Below are 19761 nucleotides of genomic sequence, written 5' to 3'. Positions count from 1 at the left end.
TAAGAATTTTATAAATAGTTACATGAAAGAACATGCTTGGGGGACCCATTTCTTTTCCTGAACACTGTGATCTCCAAATAAGAGGAAACAAATTTCCATAGAGTTTTTAAGTTTTTCTAAGATCTTTACCAAAATTATCAATTTACAAACATTTATTAAGCGTTCATTGTGTGCAAAGTACTGCACTAGGAGATGAGGACACAATGGCAAAAATGACATCCCCTGACCTCTGGAGGTTTATGTTCTCTTGGAGAAGACAATGTATCTTTGAGTGAGTGTCTATGCAAATAGAAAATACAATGAGACAAGTTTTGGTACTGGCCTCATTAGAAGCCAGGAGAACCAAGAAAGGCTTCATGGAGGAGTTGTCTCTTGAGCAGAGTTGGAGGAAAACCAGGAACTTTATCCTCATCTCTGCAGGGGAGAAAGGGAGGAAGGGAAGGGAGGAGGGAGGGAGGGAGAGGGAGGAGAAGGAGGAGGAGGAGGAGGAGAAGAAACAGAGACAGAGAGACAGACAGAGAGACAGAGAGAATAGTGTGGGAAAGAGGAAGGTTCCAAGACAAAAGATATAGACAGCTAAAGAAATAGAAGGAGAGAGAAGAGATGACTGAGACATGGATTCAAGTGCTTACATATAAGGTTTGTAAACAACTTTACATTACTTAGCTCCTACCTCAGTACCTTTGTACTGGCTGTCCCTCATGCCCATAATGCTCTCCCTTCCCACCTCCATCTCTTGGTTTCCTTCAAAAATCAATTCCAATTTCACCTTGTGCTGTAGGAGGTCTTTCTCAGTCCTTCCAATTGCTAGCACATTCCCCTCTGAGATTACCTTTCAACCACTTTGCATATGTCTTATGTGTACTGGTGTCTCTCCTATTACAATGTGAGATATTTGAGAAAAGGGACTGGCATTTTTTCCCCTTTCTTTGTATACCTAACATTCATCACAGTGTTTGGCACATAGTAAGTGCTTATTATATGCTAGTTGATTGGTTGATTTCTTTAGATCCTCATAATGATACTTTGAAATAGTTGCTAGTTTTATCCCATTTTACAGATAAGGAAATGGAGGCTTAAATTAGTGACTTGTCCCATAGCTAATAAGTGTCTGAGGTAGAATTCTAACTTGGGTCTTCCTGAGTCTTACTGAAGCACTCCATTTGACTCATGATTTCACTTAACTCCCCAGGAGGAAAATGAGGGGAAAGGGTGAATAGCATTAGGTCTCATTTTGCTAAGAGGAACAAAATGGAATTTCAAGAGCAGTTAATTCTGGGGGGCTAACAGGAAAATATGGGTCCAACTGCTATCAATTTCCCTAGGATCTCTCCCCTCCTTCTCTGCAGGTTGTGATGGTGCCTACATTGGTGACATCTTGAAAGAGTTATTTAGTGCATCAGGACTTGGTCAAGGGGCTGTTGTATGAGACAAAGATGGTTGGAAGCAGGCCTCAGTATTAGGAGAACAACCACATGGAAGGATAGAGAGTGGTTACAGGGAGGGTAGATTTCAGGAATGGTTTGACATGGAATTAGGATAAATTCCATGACACAAAAAAGTCAAGAAACCTGACCTGACTTAGGGTGAGGAAGATGAAAAGATAGGGTAGCCTAAGAGGAATTAACAATCATCCTTCCTCCCCCTGCCCTCTTTTATATCATTTAGCTCTTCAACCTATTTCCTTGGATAATGAAATTCCTGCCAGGAGCTCACCAGAAATTCTTTAATGAATGGAAGAAACTAAAGTCTTTTGTAAAACATGTGATCAAACAACATAAGGAAGATCTAAACCCAGAGGAGACCCGGGACTTCATTGATGCTTACTTGAAGGAGCTGTCCAAGGTAATGCAGATAATACAGAGACTGGGCATTGTGCATTTAAAACCAAAAAAAAAAAAAATGTAGAGTTGGGAGATAAGTGAGTCAAAATGTTCCAAACTTTGCATCTCCCTCAGAAAGTAAATATCTTCCCTACATGCCCACCTTGGGAGCTAAAGAGTATAAGTAGTAGAGCTTGCTAGAGGAGAGCTCACTCTTTAGATTTAGAACTGGAAGGAACCATAGGACTCTCTGAGATCAATCTCCTGATTTTATATGGATGGAGACTGAGACATCAAAAGGATAATTGACTTGCTCCAGTCACACAGATATTGGCAATCTGAGGCTGGATTTGAGCCCAGCTCTTTATATCTCCAAGTCCAATGTCCTTTTCATTAGAACCTACTCTGACTGAAATTAAGTCTTGGCATTTCATCCCTATGAAATTATCTCTCTGCACCTCACTTTTTTTATAGCTATAATATGAAGATATCTATCAAACCCTTATCTAGAATTACTGTGTGTATAGTTACAAGACTATTAAAGTAAGTTAAATGGTAGAATTTATATCTGCAATCAAAATACAACCAACTTTGGGAATATGTGCTGTAGACAAACATGTGGGCAGCAAAGCAGCTCATGTCACTCCTGAGTACCATAGAATCAGATTAAAATGTAATTTAAACATTTATAACAAAATAAATAAAAATACATTAAAACATAAATATAAGTCAACATATAGTCCCCAGGGATCCTTACTTATGGTTTAGTGGCTCCATTTGATTTTGAGTATGACATGGGAGTTCCTTTCCAACTTCAAGATTTTGTCATTATGTCCTGGATGGTTCAAAAATGCTGGACCTCTCTTTGGATAACTCATCCTGAATTCATCAGTCAAGTTCACCTGGGAACAAATGATTTCTCTAAGTCACAGTATCTTTATTTGAAAAATGGGTACAATATCATTGGCACTACCAATCTCACAGGATTATCGGAAAGTAGTTGACAAATTGTTAAGCATTTCAAAATTATTGTTTCTCTCTTAATTAAAAGAATGATTCAGTTGAGGTAGAATATCTATTCATACCCAGAAAATAATAATGCTAAGAAATGACAATAAAACAACTGCTTAGATGCATATGGTACTTCAAGGCTTACAAAATGTTTTGAATTTTTTCCCACTCTAAGCAATCCCATGACATAGCTACCACAGATATTATCTCCATTTTGCAGATGAAGAAACTAAAACCAAAAGAGATTAAAGGATTTATCCCAACAAGCATGGAACATGGACATATATACCCTACTCTTTTAATTTAGTGCTCTTTTTTTTAAGAGCGTAAAATAGGTGAGGGATGAATCTAGAACTAAATTAGGTCACTGAGAGGGTTGGAGCCAAGATGGCAGAGTAAAGGTAAAATATATCAAATCAATTAATTTGAAAAAATGCATAGGAAGGTGGCCTACTTGTACCAGATCCAAAATATTTTATAAAGCATCAATCATAACTATCTGGTCTTGGCTAAGAAACAGTGGTGGATCAGTGGAACTGATTATGTACACAAGACATAGTAGTAAATGACCACAGTAGTAGTAATGATGAACAGGTGTATTTCAGAAAAATCTGGAAAGACTTGCATGTACTGATGCAAAGTGAAGTGAGCAGAACCAGGAGAACACTGTGCACAGTATCAGCTTGATATACTTTGCCTTTTGCTTTTCCAGATGAATTTATTTGTTACTTTTTCATGGAATTTCTCTTTCTATCTCTTGCTGTTGGTCTTTGTCAGTTAAATATGTATATATATGTATATATACATATATATACATGTATATATGTACATACACATATTTATGTGTAATTGGAATAAAAAGTAGTTCAAAGAAAAAACGAAATCAGAACTCTCGTTCTTAGGAACAGTTAGCGCATTCTTGCATATTAAAGGGAAGCCTAGGATCTGCCATCTTGGCCTTCCCAAGACCCCACTGAGGGTGCAGCTCCTCATGATCACAGAGAGCCATAATTATTCTTTTTTGGATGGACCAGCTGATCCTTGCCTTTTTTTCATTTAAGGATGACATCCATCCTAGTTTTAATGAAGAAAACTTGGTCTTCTGCACCCTGGACCTCTTCTTGGCTGGAACTGAGACAACTTCAACCACTCTGAGGTGGGCACTGCTGTATATGGCCCTTTATCCAGAGATCCAAGGTACAGTAATGGCACTGGGCCTCTGTCAAACTCTGCCCAGAAAAGTTTTCGTTCTTAAAGAGCTTGAAAGTTTGCCAAACATTTTATATATATAAAATTATATTTATATTATATTTATGTTATATTTCTATATATATATATATATATATTATCTTCTTTCAGTTCTCATTGGAAGACAGCAGTGATTACCATTTTTCACAATCATGGGGAGGGACCCCTATTTAACATCAACAATTTTTCAGCTCCTCGTATGATAGTAGTTGTTGTCTAGGGCAGCAGAGTATAGAATTTGGAGTCAGAAAGTTGTGAGTTCAGATCATGCCTCAGCACTTACCAACCATGTGACCCTGAGCAAATCATATAATTTCTCTCAGCCTCTGTCTTCATCAGTAAAGTGGAGATAATAATAGCCATTACCTCATAGGATTGTAACTTGGATTCAAGCAAGTAGACAAACATAAAGTGCTCTGTAAACCATTAAGTGTTTTATGAATACCAGACATTAATTTAATATTAGTAATTATAATTTTAGTGCACTATATTTTTATTGAAAAAGTATAACAAAAAGTAGCATTTTAAAATGTATTTGAATTCTATTAAATATGATAAATTTCCATAGACTTCAAAATAGAAATATTAAGTGAAGGACATATTATTTTTTCAATCTACAGAAGGTCCTAAGGTCTTTACATTTAGAATTGGATAAAATCCAATCCCATTATTTGACAGATGCAGAAACTGAGGCTGAGAGTAGGGAGTTTCTGAGGTGGAATTTAAATGCGGGTCCTCCTGACTCCAAGTCCAGGGCTCCATCTCCAGGGACCCCTTTTGGCTTCTCCCTCAAGAGATCCATGTTCTGAAAGCCAAGGCAAGATCAAAGGTTCTATTCCCTTGTCTAGAATACTGTGATATGTCTCATATCTTCCTTAAGCTAAAGATCAAAATAAGGTTCCATGGAACAAATATGGATTTGCAGATCCCTAGCAGTAACTACTGAGAGAAATCCACAACTCTCAGTTTAGAAATCCCTGGACTGGACACATTCAGGTTCCCCTTAAAGTACTACCCAGAATGGAACATGCCCTGTACCTCTGTGAGATAATACCCCAAAATATCATTCCTAGCAGACATTTAGCATCATGGAAATCAAGTCAAGTACTTACTATGTGCCTACTATGTGGCAGGCCCTGGAGATATAAGTACAAAGAATGAAGCAATGCTTCCCTTCTTGCAGGGAACTGCAAGTGACAGAAAACTTAATTAGGAGCCAGAAGCTTGCTTTCTAGTCCAGGTTTCCCATCTAAGCAGTCATGAGACTGTGAGCAAAGCATGTCAGTCAGTAAATGAATATTTACTAAGTACCTACTATGTGCCAAAGACAGTGCTAAGTACTGTTGTTTGTCCTTCATTCTCATAGAGGAACATGGTATCAGGAAAGTGATGCATGACTGGCAAGTGAATTGGATTTAAATGATGGAAGGCTATACAAGATCACCAGCCTCATTTTCTCCTCCAGAGCCATCTGAGTCCGGTGGCAAGATATAAATCAGGATGACAGAAGGTTGTCATCCTCCAACCCCAACCCCAACTATTAAGAATATAAAGAAAGGCCAAATAGAAACAACAGCAACCATCTAGACCCTGATCTTCAGGAGGTCATAGTCTAGTGGGAGAGATGAAATGGAAGCAGCTTTGGACAAAAAAGACACAGAATAAACAGGAGGAAATCAACAGAATTATGGTAGTTCTCTGGTCTTCAGCATTCATTCAAAACTATCATGGAAAAAGAGAGATATGATGGCAGTCTTTGAGTATTCAAAGGGCTCTTGTGTAAAAGAAGGTCTCAACTTACTCCATTTGACTTTTGTGTGTAGAAGTCATTATAATGGGTGAAAGTTGCAGAAAGCCTAATATGGGCTTGAGGTAAGAAAGACCTCTGCAAAGTACTCTAATGTCTCCCTCTTTGGTCAAAGTAAACCTGGATCTCAAAGTCTATGCAGTGGAGTGGAAGAGTTTAGCAGGTTCTGCCATGGTGGAAAGGCAACTTCCTTGAGGGTACTCTCTTTTTGCCTCTTTTTTGTATCTTCAAGGCTTAGCAGAGTGCCTGGCACATACTAGGCTCTTAAAATGTGGTTACTGAAGGGAATTGAAAGTCATATAGTTCCAACAGTTGGGACATGTATGCTGAAGCCCAGTTCAGCTAAGTACCAAATGGCACATCCCAGGAGGTTGAACACTGGGAGCTGAATTAAAAACTCACAAGATACAAAAAATGGTCCAGAATGACCTGCAGACCTCTCCTTCCACGAGGACCATGGAAGAATGATGGGAAATGGACTAAGAATCACATTGGTGGTAGGAACCATATTGTCAGTAAGCATTAACTTTGTCATAAGGTACTCTAATCTTGATGCTATATAAATGTATAATATTATTACTATACATGATATATTACATATTACTTGTATATTAAGATCTATTATAGTTAGAAGCTAAGTTATAAGCTCCTCTAAATGGGTGACTTGGCACATTGCTCACAAATACACCACATTTGAATTCTGAAATTCCTTTATCTAATTTAAATCTGTTGATATTCCACCTCTCTTTGCCTTCTTTGCTGCCAATTTCTTGACTCGTCAGTGCCCTCGCAGGCCATCACCCTTGCACTAGTCACACGTTCTTTTTTTTTTCCATCTTGACCCCTTGGTGAAGCAGTTCAGTCTCGACTTGCCTCCGTATGACATCTGTCTTGCTGTCAAGCCTCAGATTTGTTTCACTTTCATCATGAGTGACCTTCACTCTCACTCATGAGCTGTTAAAGAACATTAAAAAAAACAGACCATGTCCACTGCAAATATATCTTGCATAATCTCATAATTATTATTTCCCTAATTAACTAATTTTCCTATTCACTGCAGCAGGTCTTCCAAACCTTTTCATCCTTTCTAAAGGGAGCATGGCTCCCTCTCCCCCCAACACTTTCTGAGAAACTGGCCTCATATTTTACTCCCAGTAGGCTGGTTGGTGGTTGACCTTCATCTCTGAAGAGGACCAAATGATATCACCATTGTAAAGTGAAATTTCAGTGTGTCAGATTTTGGCTGATCAGACCAATACAAGGTCAGAATGCTCTATCGTCAGTTGGGCACTGATAGTCCATATGAATATTTGGGGTGGATATCCCCAATTTGCTCATCCTGCATTTAGTTTGTGCTGTCTCAATTCTGCTTTGCTCAAAGAGCACAGCACCTTTTCTTATGTAGGCATGCCATGCTGAGCAGTCCTGTGCCAGTGTCTCCCATGTTGCACAGTCAAATCCAAAATTCTTGAGAGAGACTTTGAAAATGTCCTTGTATCGCTTCTTCTGATCACCATGTGATCGCCTGCGCATGCAAGTTCTCCATAAAACAGTCTTTTTGGCAGGCATACACTTTTCATTCAAACAGCGTGGCCAGCACATAAGAGTTATGCTCTCCAAATGCTTGGCAGTTCAGTTCAAGCAAGGACTTCAGTGTCTGGTACCTTATCCTGCCAAGTGATCCTTAGAATCTTCCTAAGACAGTTCAAATGGAAGCGATTCAGTTTCCTGGCATGGCACTGGTAGATTGTCCGTGTTTCACAAGCATAGAACAATGAAGTCAGCACAACAGCTCTGCAGACCCTCAATTTAGTAGTCAGTCTAATACCTCTTCTCTCCCAAAGCTTTCTTTGGAGCCTCCCAAACACTGAGCTAGCTCTGGAAATGAGTGCATCAACCTCATTTTCAATGTGTACATTCCTAGAAAGTACACTGCCAAGGCAAGTGAACTTATCCACAGCATTCAAAACTTCTCCATTTGTTGTAATTGATGGTTCCACATATAAATGGTGTGGTGGTGGCTGATGGAGCACCTGTGTTTTTTTGTTTGTTTGTTTCTTTGGGTTTTTTTGGTGCTAATTATTAGGCCAAAATTAGCACAGGCAGCAGAGAATTGATCCATACTTTGTTGCATCTCAGCTTCAGAGGCTGCACTGAGTGCACAATCATCTGCAAACAGAAAACCATGCACCAACACTCCCTCCACTTTGGTCTTGGATTGTAGCTTTTGCAAATTGAAGAACTTACCATCAGTATGGTAGTTGACCTTGATGGCGTGTTCATCCTCTTTGAAAACATTTGTCAACATGGCTGAAAACATTATGCTAAAAAGCATGGGAGCAAGCACATAGCCCTATTTCACTCCATTGGTGACAGGGAAGGCATGAGAACTTTGTCCATTATCCAGAACCCAGGCAAACATGCCATCATAAAACTGACATACAATATTGATGAACTTCTCTGGGCAACCAAATTTTGACATAATTTTCCATAAGCCCTCACGACCAACTGTCAAAGGTCTTGATCAGATCTACAAACGTTGTGTACAGACCTCTGTTCTGCTCCTGGCATTTCTCCTGGAGTTATCGGGCAGCAAACACCATATTGACTGGTCCTTGGCCCTTTCTGAAGCCACACTGGCTCTCAGGTATATGACCATCTTCCAGGTGAAGGATCAGCCTATTAAGGAGGACTCTAGCAAGAGTTTTGCCAGCAATGACTAAGAGAGAGATCCCCCTGTGATTGTCACAAGACAATCTATTTATTCCCTTTACCCTTATAGAGATGGACGATGGAGCCATCCTTGAACTCCTGGGGGGGGGGGTAACCTCCTCTTTCCATATAACCTGGAAAATTTCAGTGAGCTTTTGTATGAGCAGTGGTCCCCCTACCTTGTAAATCTCAGCTGGATTAGAATCAGTACCAGGTGCTTTGCCACATATAAGGAGCCTAATGGCCCTCAAAACCTCTTCTTCAGCTGGAAGTCCAGCTAAGGAGGGATTGACTTCAACTTGAGGTAAATGGTCAATGGACTCAGCATTGATTGATGATGGTCTGTGGAGAACACTACGGAAGTGTTTAGCCCATCTCTCCAGGATTCTGTCCTTATCACTAATCAATGTGGCTCCATCAGCACTGAGTAGTTGTGATGCACCATAGGTTTTTGGTCCATAAATAGCTTTCAGGGAATCATAAATGTGTTTTGGATTGTTACTATCAGCATAAAACTGAATTTCATCTGCCTTCTTCATGAGCCAGAAATCCTGCATCTCTCTAAGCTTTGCTTGTACTTTGCTTTTGCTGAAATTAAATGCTGCCTTCTTAGAGACAGATGAACTATACTGCTGGTAAATCCTGTGGAGTTCTCATTTTTCACTTAGCAGCTTCTGAATTTGCCCATCATTTTCATCAAACCAGTCTTGATGTTTATACATTTGCATGATATTTTATATTATTTTCTCCAATTATACGTTTGAACAGTTTTTAATATTTTAAAGCTTTGAGTTTCAAATTCTATTGCTCCCTCCTACCCTCTTTCTCGTTCTTCCTTCCTGAGATGGTAAGAAATCAGATATAGATTATGTGTGTACACTCATATAAAACCTTCCCATATTAGTCATTTTGTACAAGAAGACATGAAAAAAAAAAGTATAAAACAACCTGCTTCAGTCTGTATTCAGACAATAACAGATCTATCCCTGAAGGCAAATATTATGCTTCATTAGAATCACTAAGTTATTTATATTCCCAATGTATGTGCAGAACCTATATAAGATTGCATGCTGTCTCAGGAAAGAAGTGGGGAGGGAGTAGATAAAGCAGGGGGAGGGAGGGGAAAAAATCTAAGATATATGGAAGTGATTGTAGAACACTGAAAACAAATAAAATAATCAAAAATGAATAGATAAATCCTCCTCCCCTCCTATATATTTCCTATTATTATAGAGGGTAATATGATCCAGTGCCTCAGTCTCAAAACCTAGACATCATCCTCAATGCCTCATCATCACACTCCCCTCATCCCATTTAAAAAGTTGACAATACCTGCTTATTTCCCTTCTGAAACATCCCTTGAATATTTCCTCTCCTCTGACACTATTCTCTCCCTAGTCTACACCCCCATCCCCTCACCCTTGGACTATTGCAATAGCCTGTGCTAGGTCTGCCTGCCTCAAGTCTCTCCCCGCTCTAATCCATCCCTCATTCAATCATCATTGAGTGATTTCCCTCACTCAGGAAACTCCAATGTTACACTATAACTTCAAGGATCAAATACAGAATGCTATGTTTGGCATTCAAAGTCTTTCCCCATCCTATATTCCCAGTCTTGTTATACCTGACTCGCTGAAACTTATTCTTTCCCTCAGTTCCACTGGTCTCTTGGCTGTCCCACAAACAAGACCCTCCATCTCTCAGTTGTGGGCATTTTCTCTGACTGTCCCCTTACTTCTGGAATGATTTCCCTCCTTATCTTTGACTCCTGGCTTTCCTGGCATCCCTCAAGTCCCAGATGAAAGTCCATCTTCTGGGAAAAGATGCTCCCAATCCTCATTAATCTTAGTACCAACTCTGTGATTATCTCTAAGTTATCTTGCAGGTGTTTTCTTTGCATGTTGTCTCCATCCTTGAGGGCAAGGGCTGTCTTTTGCCTTTCTCTGCCTTCTCAGTCTTTAGTATGGTTCCTGACACACAGTAGGTACTTAATAAATGCTTGTTGACTTGATTTGGAATGCTGTGCTTCTGTCAACATGGTTCATCACAAAGGCTTTGTCAGGGATAAGCTCTCGTAAGAAGCCAAGTTATTATTTTTCTGAAATTACCATCTTGTTCTTCAGAAACTACTTTCTACATCTGGTTGACTTGGAGTCAGGGATCATAGGATACTAAATGTAAAGCTGTATAAATAAATCAAATATGCATATATACATTTAAAGACCTTAGAGGCAGTCTAGTCTGACCTGATCATTTTAGAGATAGTGAAAATGAGACCCTAAGAGGTTTTGTCACTTGCCCATTGAAACTTATACGGTAAGGTACAAAGCTAAAATTTAATCCAGGTCTTCTGTCTGTGGCTCCAGCATGCTTTCCTTGGTACCATATTCCTAGATGTCTTCTGAACAACACAAACATCCTTATTTGCCATTAATCATTCAAGTCTCCTCTTTTTCAAGCTATATACATTGGCACCTTTGGTGACTTGTCAAGCCTAACTTTCATCCAACCACAGGTGTGGGCTGTGGTTCTTCCATATGATCAGAGAAAACTCAATGGGAAGGGAAAGAAAGCCCTGAGTTCAAATCTATCTAGATGTGTGACTCTGCCCAAGTCAAATAAATACTGTCTGCTTTAGTATCTTTAAAATGGGTATTATAATACCATTGCCCTGGCATTGTTGTGAGGATCAAATGAAAGAATATTTGTAAAATGTTTTGTAAACTTTAAAACTCTCTACATACGTGAGCTTCTATTTGGGTCCCAAAAAACTCTACTTGTCTTTCTAGGCAAAATACAAGCTGAGATTGACAGAGTGGTTGGCCAAAGCAGGCAACCCACCATGGCTGATAAGGAGAATATGCCCTACACCAATGCAGCTGTTCATGAAGTTCAGAGAATGGGTAATATTCTTCCTTTCAATGTGCCCAGGGTGTCCACAGTTGATACCACAGTGGCTGGATACCATGTGCCAAAGGTAAACTGCTTTCGCTTTCATGAACCTGAAGGGGCTCCATGGCTTCCATCTGTCCTGTGGGGTGGGGTAGCAGAAAGAGAAAGAAAAATACAACAACATAGACTGTAGAACAAAGGTTCTTGGTCTAGGGTATATGAACTTTGATTTCATATATACATATATACACACACACACACACACACACACACACATATTATATTATATATTATATTATATTAATTATATTATATTATATCATATTCCATAAGCCCTCATGACTAACAGTGTCAAAGGCCTTGGTCAGATCTTCAAACGTTGTGTACAGACCTCTGTTCTGCTCATATATATATATATATATATATATATATATATATATATGAAGAGAGAGATTGGTATTGATAATTTATTTCCACATAATTTGGTGGTTTTTATAAATCTATGTATGTTATTTCACACATCAAAAGGAATTATTCTGAGAAAGGAAGCACAAGCTTCACCAAATGATTGCCAAAGTCCTCCACGATAAAAAAAATGGTGAAGAAGCTTTGGACTAGAATCTTAAAATCACTGATTCTCACAGTTGAATGAGAAAAAACACTGGATTTGGAGGCAAAGAAACTGGATACTTCTGTGTTTAAATTGCTTATGTCCACCTTGGTTCCCTACGTGTGATACTGCTATGTGTGACACCTCCCCGGGACTCAGTTTCCTTATCTGAAATAAAGACGTTTTGACTAAGAATTTCCCTTGTAGCAACATCACAGTTCCCAGTGATAAAGTTTCTTAAGCACCTACTATGTGCCAGGAAGCGAGCTAGGTGCTGCTGAGCTTTAGACTTGGCTTTTGTGACCCAAGTTTCATTTCTTATTCAATCACTATGTGCATGACCCTGGGAGGAATACAGGGCACTGTAATGGATACATTAACGTTAATGAGTTGAGAAAAAGCTGCCACTTACATTTCACTTTAAGGTTTACAAAGCACTTTATTAACATGTCACTTGTTGCTCCCAACAACCCTGGAGGGAAGGCTGTTTTCACATCCATTTTACAGACAAGAAAACTGAGGTACACAGAGGGGAAGTGACTTTCCCAGGGCCACACAGCTGGTTAGTAACAAGTATAGGTGATGGATGACTCAGGTAGAGGGAGAGCTCATGATAGGGTGATGCAATCTTCTCAGAAGTGGTGAGCAAGCTGGGCTGTGAAGAATGGATGGATGCCATTTAAAGAGTCCACAGAGATAAGAAGAAAAGGAAAACTTTAGGGAAAAGGACAATGTTGCCCTTAGGTGTTAAGGAAGACTTAGTTTAAATAAGGAGGCAGAAGGACAAACTGGAAGAGTGAGGAGGGTATTGAACTTGGAGTCTGGAAGACCAGGGTTCAAATGCTGAGCTGCATGACCCTGGGGAAATCATGTAACCCCACTGTGGTATAAAATGGTGGGGATGGTCTCTAGGTCCCTCCCAGACCTAACACCATGATTTAGTATATCCTGAGTTGCAGAGATTACTCTCAAGATATCCTTTGAAAGCCATGTTTGTTCTAGGACCTCCAGGCCCAGAGACAGGGTCATACCTGCTCACTCATGAAACAGGATACAAGAAGGCCTGGGCACACCCACTGCACTCTCCTCTTCTCTGTCTCATCTTTGCCAAACCCTCGAGCTCCTCCCAGGAGGACAACTCCTTCTAAACCAGCTTATCAAAAGTCAGCCAGGTGTGTCTTTATAGTTAGCCACAAGGAAACTGGAGGTTCCAACGCAACAAGACCCAGGGGATGCTCACCTGGAACTGGAGTCAGGAAGATTTGTGTTCAAATTCATCCTCTGATCTTTGTTATGTAACTAGACAAGTCACTTCACCTGTCAGCCTCAGTTCCCTCATCTGTAAAAATAAGAAGTCTTCTACCCTAAATCCTTTATTTTAACCAACCTATATGAAAGATTTTGAATGAGCTCCCTTATCTCCAGTCCCATCAGTCTTTCACAGTATCTGACATTTCTAACCATCATTTCTTACAGGACTTCTGAAGCGATTTACTAATTTAGGACACATTGTTATCTGGGAAGTTTAGTCATTTACAACCTAATTCATAAGTAGGTATTAGGTAGAATGTGGTCCCGGATGAGGCAGGGGCCAACTGGAAGAAATCACCCAGTGGCATTGGATCTCAACGTTGCCCAAAAGTGTAGCTTAGAATAAGGCAGCTTGGATTCATCTCCCCTTTCTCACACTACCTGGGGGACCTTGAGTGAGTCCACCTTTCTATGTCTTAGTTTACTCATCTGCAAAATGAGAGAGATGGACCAGATGACCTCTATAATCCCTTCTGACCCTAAACTTACACCTCTCTAAGGCCAGGATTCTTAACTTGGAGTCCATTAAATTGATTTTTTATTTTAATTTGTTTAGATTGTGATGACTGCATTTCCAAATAATCAGTTTCCTTTGAAATCATATGTGTTTTATTTGATTCATTTTAAAATGTGATTGTGAGAAGGGGTCCAAAGACTTTTTCAGACTTCCAAAGGGGTCTGTGACCCCAAACAGGTGGGGAGCCTCTGCTTTAAGAAGTCCTGACTTCTACAACAGGCTTGGCTATTGAAAAGCTCTATGGCCTTGGCTTGTTCTTTGGCCCCCCAACAAGCCACCCTCTTCTGTAAAATGAGAGGGTGGATCAGGTCGTTCTTCTGCCTCAAAGATCCTTGGACTCATTTCTTTTCTCTTGGTTTCAGGGGACCATACTGACAACCAACATGACTGCCTTGCACAGGGACCCCAAGGAATGGGCCACCCCAGAAACTTTCAACCCAGAACATTTTCTGGAGAACGGACAATTTAAGAAGAAAGACTCCTTTCTACCTTTTTCAGTAGGTGAGCCACACTCAGTAGAAATGGGGCCCTAAGGCCAGGGGGCACCAATCTTTTTAGCATTAAGAAGCTTTGCAGACTCTATTTCCTGAAACCCCCACAGTTATATTCTGGTGCCTATACTAGTAACATTCATTGATTGGGAAAGTATATTACAACAAAATTAAAAACAGGAGATGTTTAGATAACTTTTTTAAAGTCTACAAGACAGTTGTCTCAAGTATATTTGTATTTTATTCACCATGGTAGCACCTGTAACTATTTGAAAATAAAACCAATAAGCCAGTCTCCAAACCACAGGGCAGACGTCTGACCCTGGGTCATCTAACAAGACCCTGAGGGCTGGTTTGGATTCTTTAGAGAACAGCTATGTGACCGAAGTGGGGAAAGTCTCATTCTCAGGTCTGGTTTTGCCTGATGGCTTTACAGACCCTTTGCCAGGAGTCATTTATTTCCTAGCTATCACCCACAAGCTCTGGGACTCTCCACCGGGCATCCTTGGGAGATCTTACTTAAGCCTCCTGGGTCTCAGTTTCCCCATCTCTAAAATAAGGGAATTGGACTAAATGGCCAATAAGACTCTTTCTGGCTCTGAAGCCTTGACCCAACAATGCCAGGAATTCAGAACCAAAGGATGTGAGTTTTAATTGTGCCTCTTCTTAACTGTGTGACTTGCAGTGACTCAGACCCTCTCTGGGCCTGTTTTGTCATCTTTAATAACTGAGGGTTTGAGGGTAGATGTCCTGTAAGGTATCCCTCAAATCCTCGATGTTATGATTCTAAGTAAATACAAAGGAATTTCAGTAAGGATAAAACCCATACAACTGGAGGCAGCCTCTGTGTTGAGCCTGGAAGGAAGCTGGGGGTTCAAATGGGCAGGAGGGAGGAGAAGATGCCCTCTAGTCTGGGGAAGTCGCCTATGCAAAGGAACCGAGATGGGATCAACACTGTCCTAACAACCTGGGCCTTTTGACTGAACCCAAACCTCACTGAATAAATCCCCTTAATAAAATAATTTGTTCTGTAAAACTTGGACTTAGTCAGAAGGTCATACCCAAGGACCTAGAGGGCCATACATGACCTTGAGGTTGTAGGTTCCCCACTGTGATCTTATCCCTGACTCCATGCCTTGGCACTAACTGCAGTGCCCTCCCTCCTCACTTCCATCAATGGGATCTCTGGCTTCCTTCAAGATCCAGGTCCAAGGGCCCTTCTCCAGGAGGCCCTTCCTGGTGCCTCTTCTCTGTATGGATCTCTATGTACCGATTTATGAATGTGTTCTTCTCTTTCTCATTAGAAAGTAAGCTCCTTGAGGGCCAAAATCATTTTAGTTTCTTCTTTTATCCCCAACATTAACTTAGTGCCTATAATACAGAAAGTGTTTAATAGAAATCTAGGCAGCTAGGTGGTGCAATGGGTACAGAGAGGGACTTGGAATCAGGGAGACCTGAGTTCAAATTTGACCTCAGACACTTTTAACCTCAGTTTGCTTCAATTTTCTCATCTATAAAATGGGAATAACGATACCACCTACCTCCCAGGGATGTTTAGAGGATTAAATGAGATGATGTTTTTAAAAGGCTTTGCCAACTTTAAAGCACTTCACAATGTTAGTTATCATTATTAGTAGTAGGAGTATTAAGGATTTGTTCAATGAATTAATGAATTCATGGCTCACCTGGCTGTGATAATGCTTGTACGAGAGTACTTTGTAAACCTGAAATCACTAAAAAGAAGTCATTTCTTGTTATTCTGGAAGCCCCTGTGTGTGTTATTAAGAGGAGGGGAGGATATGATCATATCACTTAACTTTCCTGAGACTCAGTTTCCAAATCTGTAAAATGAGAGAGCTGGACTAGATGGTTTTCTGAGATCCCCTTGAGCTCTCACTCTCTGATCCTCTTGGTTCTAAGGCCTGCCCTCTGTCCATTTGGATATGAGACTACATGATCTGTTTTCTTCCATGTCCTAAGAGGACAGGAGAGGGAAGGGAGCTGCTTGCCTGACATTTCTGAGAGAAACTATAATGGATTAAGGGCTGGGATTTTGGGGGTATTGAATAGTCACAAGATCATTTAGTTAGCTCATCTCTTGTTTCCATGATACCAAACAACTGGTTTGGCCAGCTCATCATGCCACTGAGGGGGTTGGCACAGAGCCTCAGTCTCTTGAAGGCCAGATTGGCCCCTTCTCACATCACAAATGGTGTGAGCTTCCTAAGAATGGCTCCCTGAAGAAAGCAGTGAAGACAGCTCCTTCGTGCCTTTGGAAAACATGAGCAGGTGCTCAAGGCTGGTTCCAGCTAATAGGGTCTGTTCAGTTTCATTCCTTCTTCCTAAGTCTTCTCCTTTAGGAGAGTCTTTAGTTTCAAGTCAAGCTGGCTCTGAGACAATGGACCCACTGCCCATCACAGTCATTCCTTCTTGGTAGGAGAGGTCAGGTCAGAAATACGTCAGAATTTTCTCTACTTCCTCAAGTCTTAGAGAGTGATTTTGAGCCCTGAAAGCTGTGACTTGCCCAATATCACACATCTAGTGTGTGTCAGAGGAAGATTCCAAGCTGGGCTTTCTAAATTCAGGATCAGAGGTTTTTTCCACGATGTTGAGATCGATACTGTAAGGCTACCAAAGGCCTGACATGCATCGTCCCATTCAGCCTTCACAATACCCCAGTGAGGCACATACTGATATTGTTTGCATTTCTAAGACAATAATAATATTAATTGTAGTCATAGTGGTAGTAACTACTCTTCATATTTTCCTTTAAGGTTGGTAAAGCCCTTCACATTTTTGTGTTGCAAGCTAGGTGCATTTTACAGGAGGAAACTGAGGCTGAGAGCAGTTAGGTGACTTGCCCAGGGTCACACAGCTTCCTTTCCTGTCAGTGGCAGGAGTTGAACTGAGTCCTTCCTGACCCCAGGTCCTACACTTTCTCCAGTGCACCCGCCTGGTTTAAATTCAGAGAATGGCCTTGTTTTACCCAAGGCTACACAGAGGCAGGATCTTAGAGCCAGAGTTGGGAAGGCCCTTGGAGGCTACATTGTCCAACTCCACCGTTTCATAGCTGAGCAAACTTGGGCCCACTCAAGTGAAGTGACTTGTCCAATACCACCCTGGTGAGAGTAGCCCAAGGTGGGAGCTGAACCCAGGTCCTCTGCTGACAGACGTAGTACTTCAACAGTAGAAACTCTCTGAGTTCAGCAGCAGGATGGCATGGTAGATATGGTGCCTGGCATAGAACAAGGAAGACCTGGGTTCAAATCTCTAACTGTTATTAGCATTGAAGTTGTGGACAAGTCACTGAAGAGCCTTAAGGTCCATCCCAATGCTAGGATGCAGACCCAAGCCCTGGGGCCTTTACCCCGGCCTGCTGTCTGTACCAAGTATTAGAGCATTTACTTCTTTCTCATCTCCTTACTTTTCAGGAAAGAGGGTCTGCCTGGGAGAACAGTTGGCTCGGGCTGAGCTCTTCCTTTTCTTCACCAGCCTGCTCCAGAAATTCACATTCCAGGCTCCCCCAAACACCCAACTGAGCCTGGATGTCCGATATGGCCTAACCTTCTCCCCTGTCTCCTACCAAATCTGCGCCCTTCCTCGAGTGATGTAGGCCAAGCCAGGCCTGTGGGGTGGTCTGCCTAGGAGGCACAGGAAAGGACATGGAACCATCCTTATCCCCCAAGGTCACCAGCCCTGCCCTTCAGAGCTTGAATGGATAAAAGGAAAAAAATTCAAGGAGAGGAGACGAGAAGAAAGAGACAAAGGGAGAGTATCTGGGCCCAATTCAAAGCTTTCTGCTCTGAAAAAGGAGAGGCATTAATGCCATCAAAAAAAAAAAAAAAGCGTAAAGAATCATTATTAGACCCGGAGGCCAAGGTTCAAATCCCATCCCTACCACTTACAAGCAAGTTACTTGAACCTCTGCCTCAGTTTCTACATCTGAAATGAGGAGGAGTATCTCCAAGGTCCTCTCCTGCTCTAAATCTAAACCTTGTGAGGCCATAAACAGAAAACCAGTGCTTTTCCTTCACCATTCCAAGCAGCGGGGCAAGATTTTTTCTTTTTTTAGTTAACTGTATGTTTCTCTCTTACTGTCATAATTCATACAATAGGTGTGATTTTAAGGGAGGGATCAGAGAGTTTACACGAGTTACAGGAGGCATCCACAGGTTGATGAGGACAATCCTTAGAAACTGTAAACTCCTTGTGAGCAGAGGCTGTTTCCTTTATGCTTTTGGATCTACAGCATCCAACCCAGTGCCCGATGTGGAGAAAAAAAAACAATAAATATTGCTGATCGTTTCATTTCTAAACCACTCACTTTCATACTCATTATCTGCTTTGATCATCACAGAGTGAAATATCAATCCATATCAATCCATCAGCTGATGAGCTGGGTTTCTCATTCCTATTTACAACCGTATTATCAACAACTCCACTATGAATTGGAGTCTCTGATATAATTATGCACAAATATATTAGTTATAAAAGTAAGAATGCTCACACATTAAGTATTGTTAATGTGCTAAAGTTCCATATTCCTGTAAAGTTTCCCTGTTCTTCACAGAGAAGTTTAGACAAGGCAGATTTCCATGCTGATTATGGAAACTTTTGTGATACTTCAGTCAATCAGAAAACTGTACATGCCCATGTGAATCAGTTATCAGTGTTCCTCATTTATCACTTATGCTCCTCTGTCTAATGTTCCCATAATATACCTATAAAGATGCTCTGTGAGTACACAATGAAGTCCCTGTACCAAATGAGATGGGCTCAGACCCACTTTATTGGCAAATTGCTAATAAACCAATTGTGCCTGGAACTTTCTTGCTTTGGTTTCTCTTACTTGCAGATTTTAACCTAAACAGCAACCCTCTAAGGTGAGCAGAAGTAAGCCCAGTTTACTGATGGGAAATACAAAGGAGTTTACTAAATCAAAGTCTTAAAATTAAATAAAATTAAAAGAAAAACTTTTCCTGAGAAAAGGGATGGTCGGAGCAATCTCTGCCAGTCTTTCGAGGTAGAACCAACAATTCCAGTCCAAAGGGACTTCACACTTCTCTGAATAACTTTTCAATCCCTGTGTGTCCTTGGGAATCAAGGCAGGTGCCTGTCAATCTATACTAGGTGAGAAACTGCTTGTGCAGCTGGGACCCTCGGAAATAAGCTGACCATCATGTCTTCATGGCCCCACAATTCCCAAGGGGAAAGAATACTGCTTTGGCCATTGCCTTGCTCCTGCCCTTTGGGAGGGCTTTGGTCCTTTTCCTGGCTTTACTGAACCTTTCTTCCTCTATGCCATGCCTCTCTGGATGGAGAGTTTTGTTTCCTCCTCT

At 40.9% G+C, this 19761-nt stretch overlaps 1 protein-coding gene across 2 annotated transcripts in view; it reads left to right on the top strand.

Moving 5' to 3' along the window:
* LOC140530235 (cytochrome P450 2J2-like) overlaps positions 1 to 19247 on the top strand; it is a 37319-nt gene extending 18072 nt beyond the window's left edge. For both annotated transcript variants that reach the window (XM_072649663.1, XM_072649664.1), the window contains 5 exons: positions 1669 to 1845; positions 3896 to 4031; positions 11391 to 11578; positions 14294 to 14432; positions 17854 to 19247. In XM_072649663.1, coding sequence (XP_072505764.1) covers positions 1669 to 1845; positions 3896 to 4031; positions 11391 to 11578; positions 14294 to 14432; positions 17854 to 18035 — 822 coding nt within the window. In that variant the 3' untranslated portion in view covers positions 18036 to 19247. The remainder of the gene's footprint in view (positions 1 to 1668; positions 1846 to 3895; positions 4032 to 11390; positions 11579 to 14293; positions 14433 to 17853) is intronic.
* Positions 19248 to 19761: the final 514 nt, after the last annotated feature.

Source organism: Notamacropus eugenii, chromosome 2 (genome assembly GCF_028372415.1).
Source record: "Notamacropus eugenii isolate mMacEug1 chromosome 2, mMacEug1.pri_v2, whole genome shotgun sequence".
In the NCBI taxonomy this organism is placed as follows: Eukaryota; Metazoa; Chordata; class Mammalia; order Diprotodontia; family Macropodidae; genus Notamacropus; species Notamacropus eugenii.
This window is presented reverse-complemented; position numbering and strand designations above follow the sequence as displayed.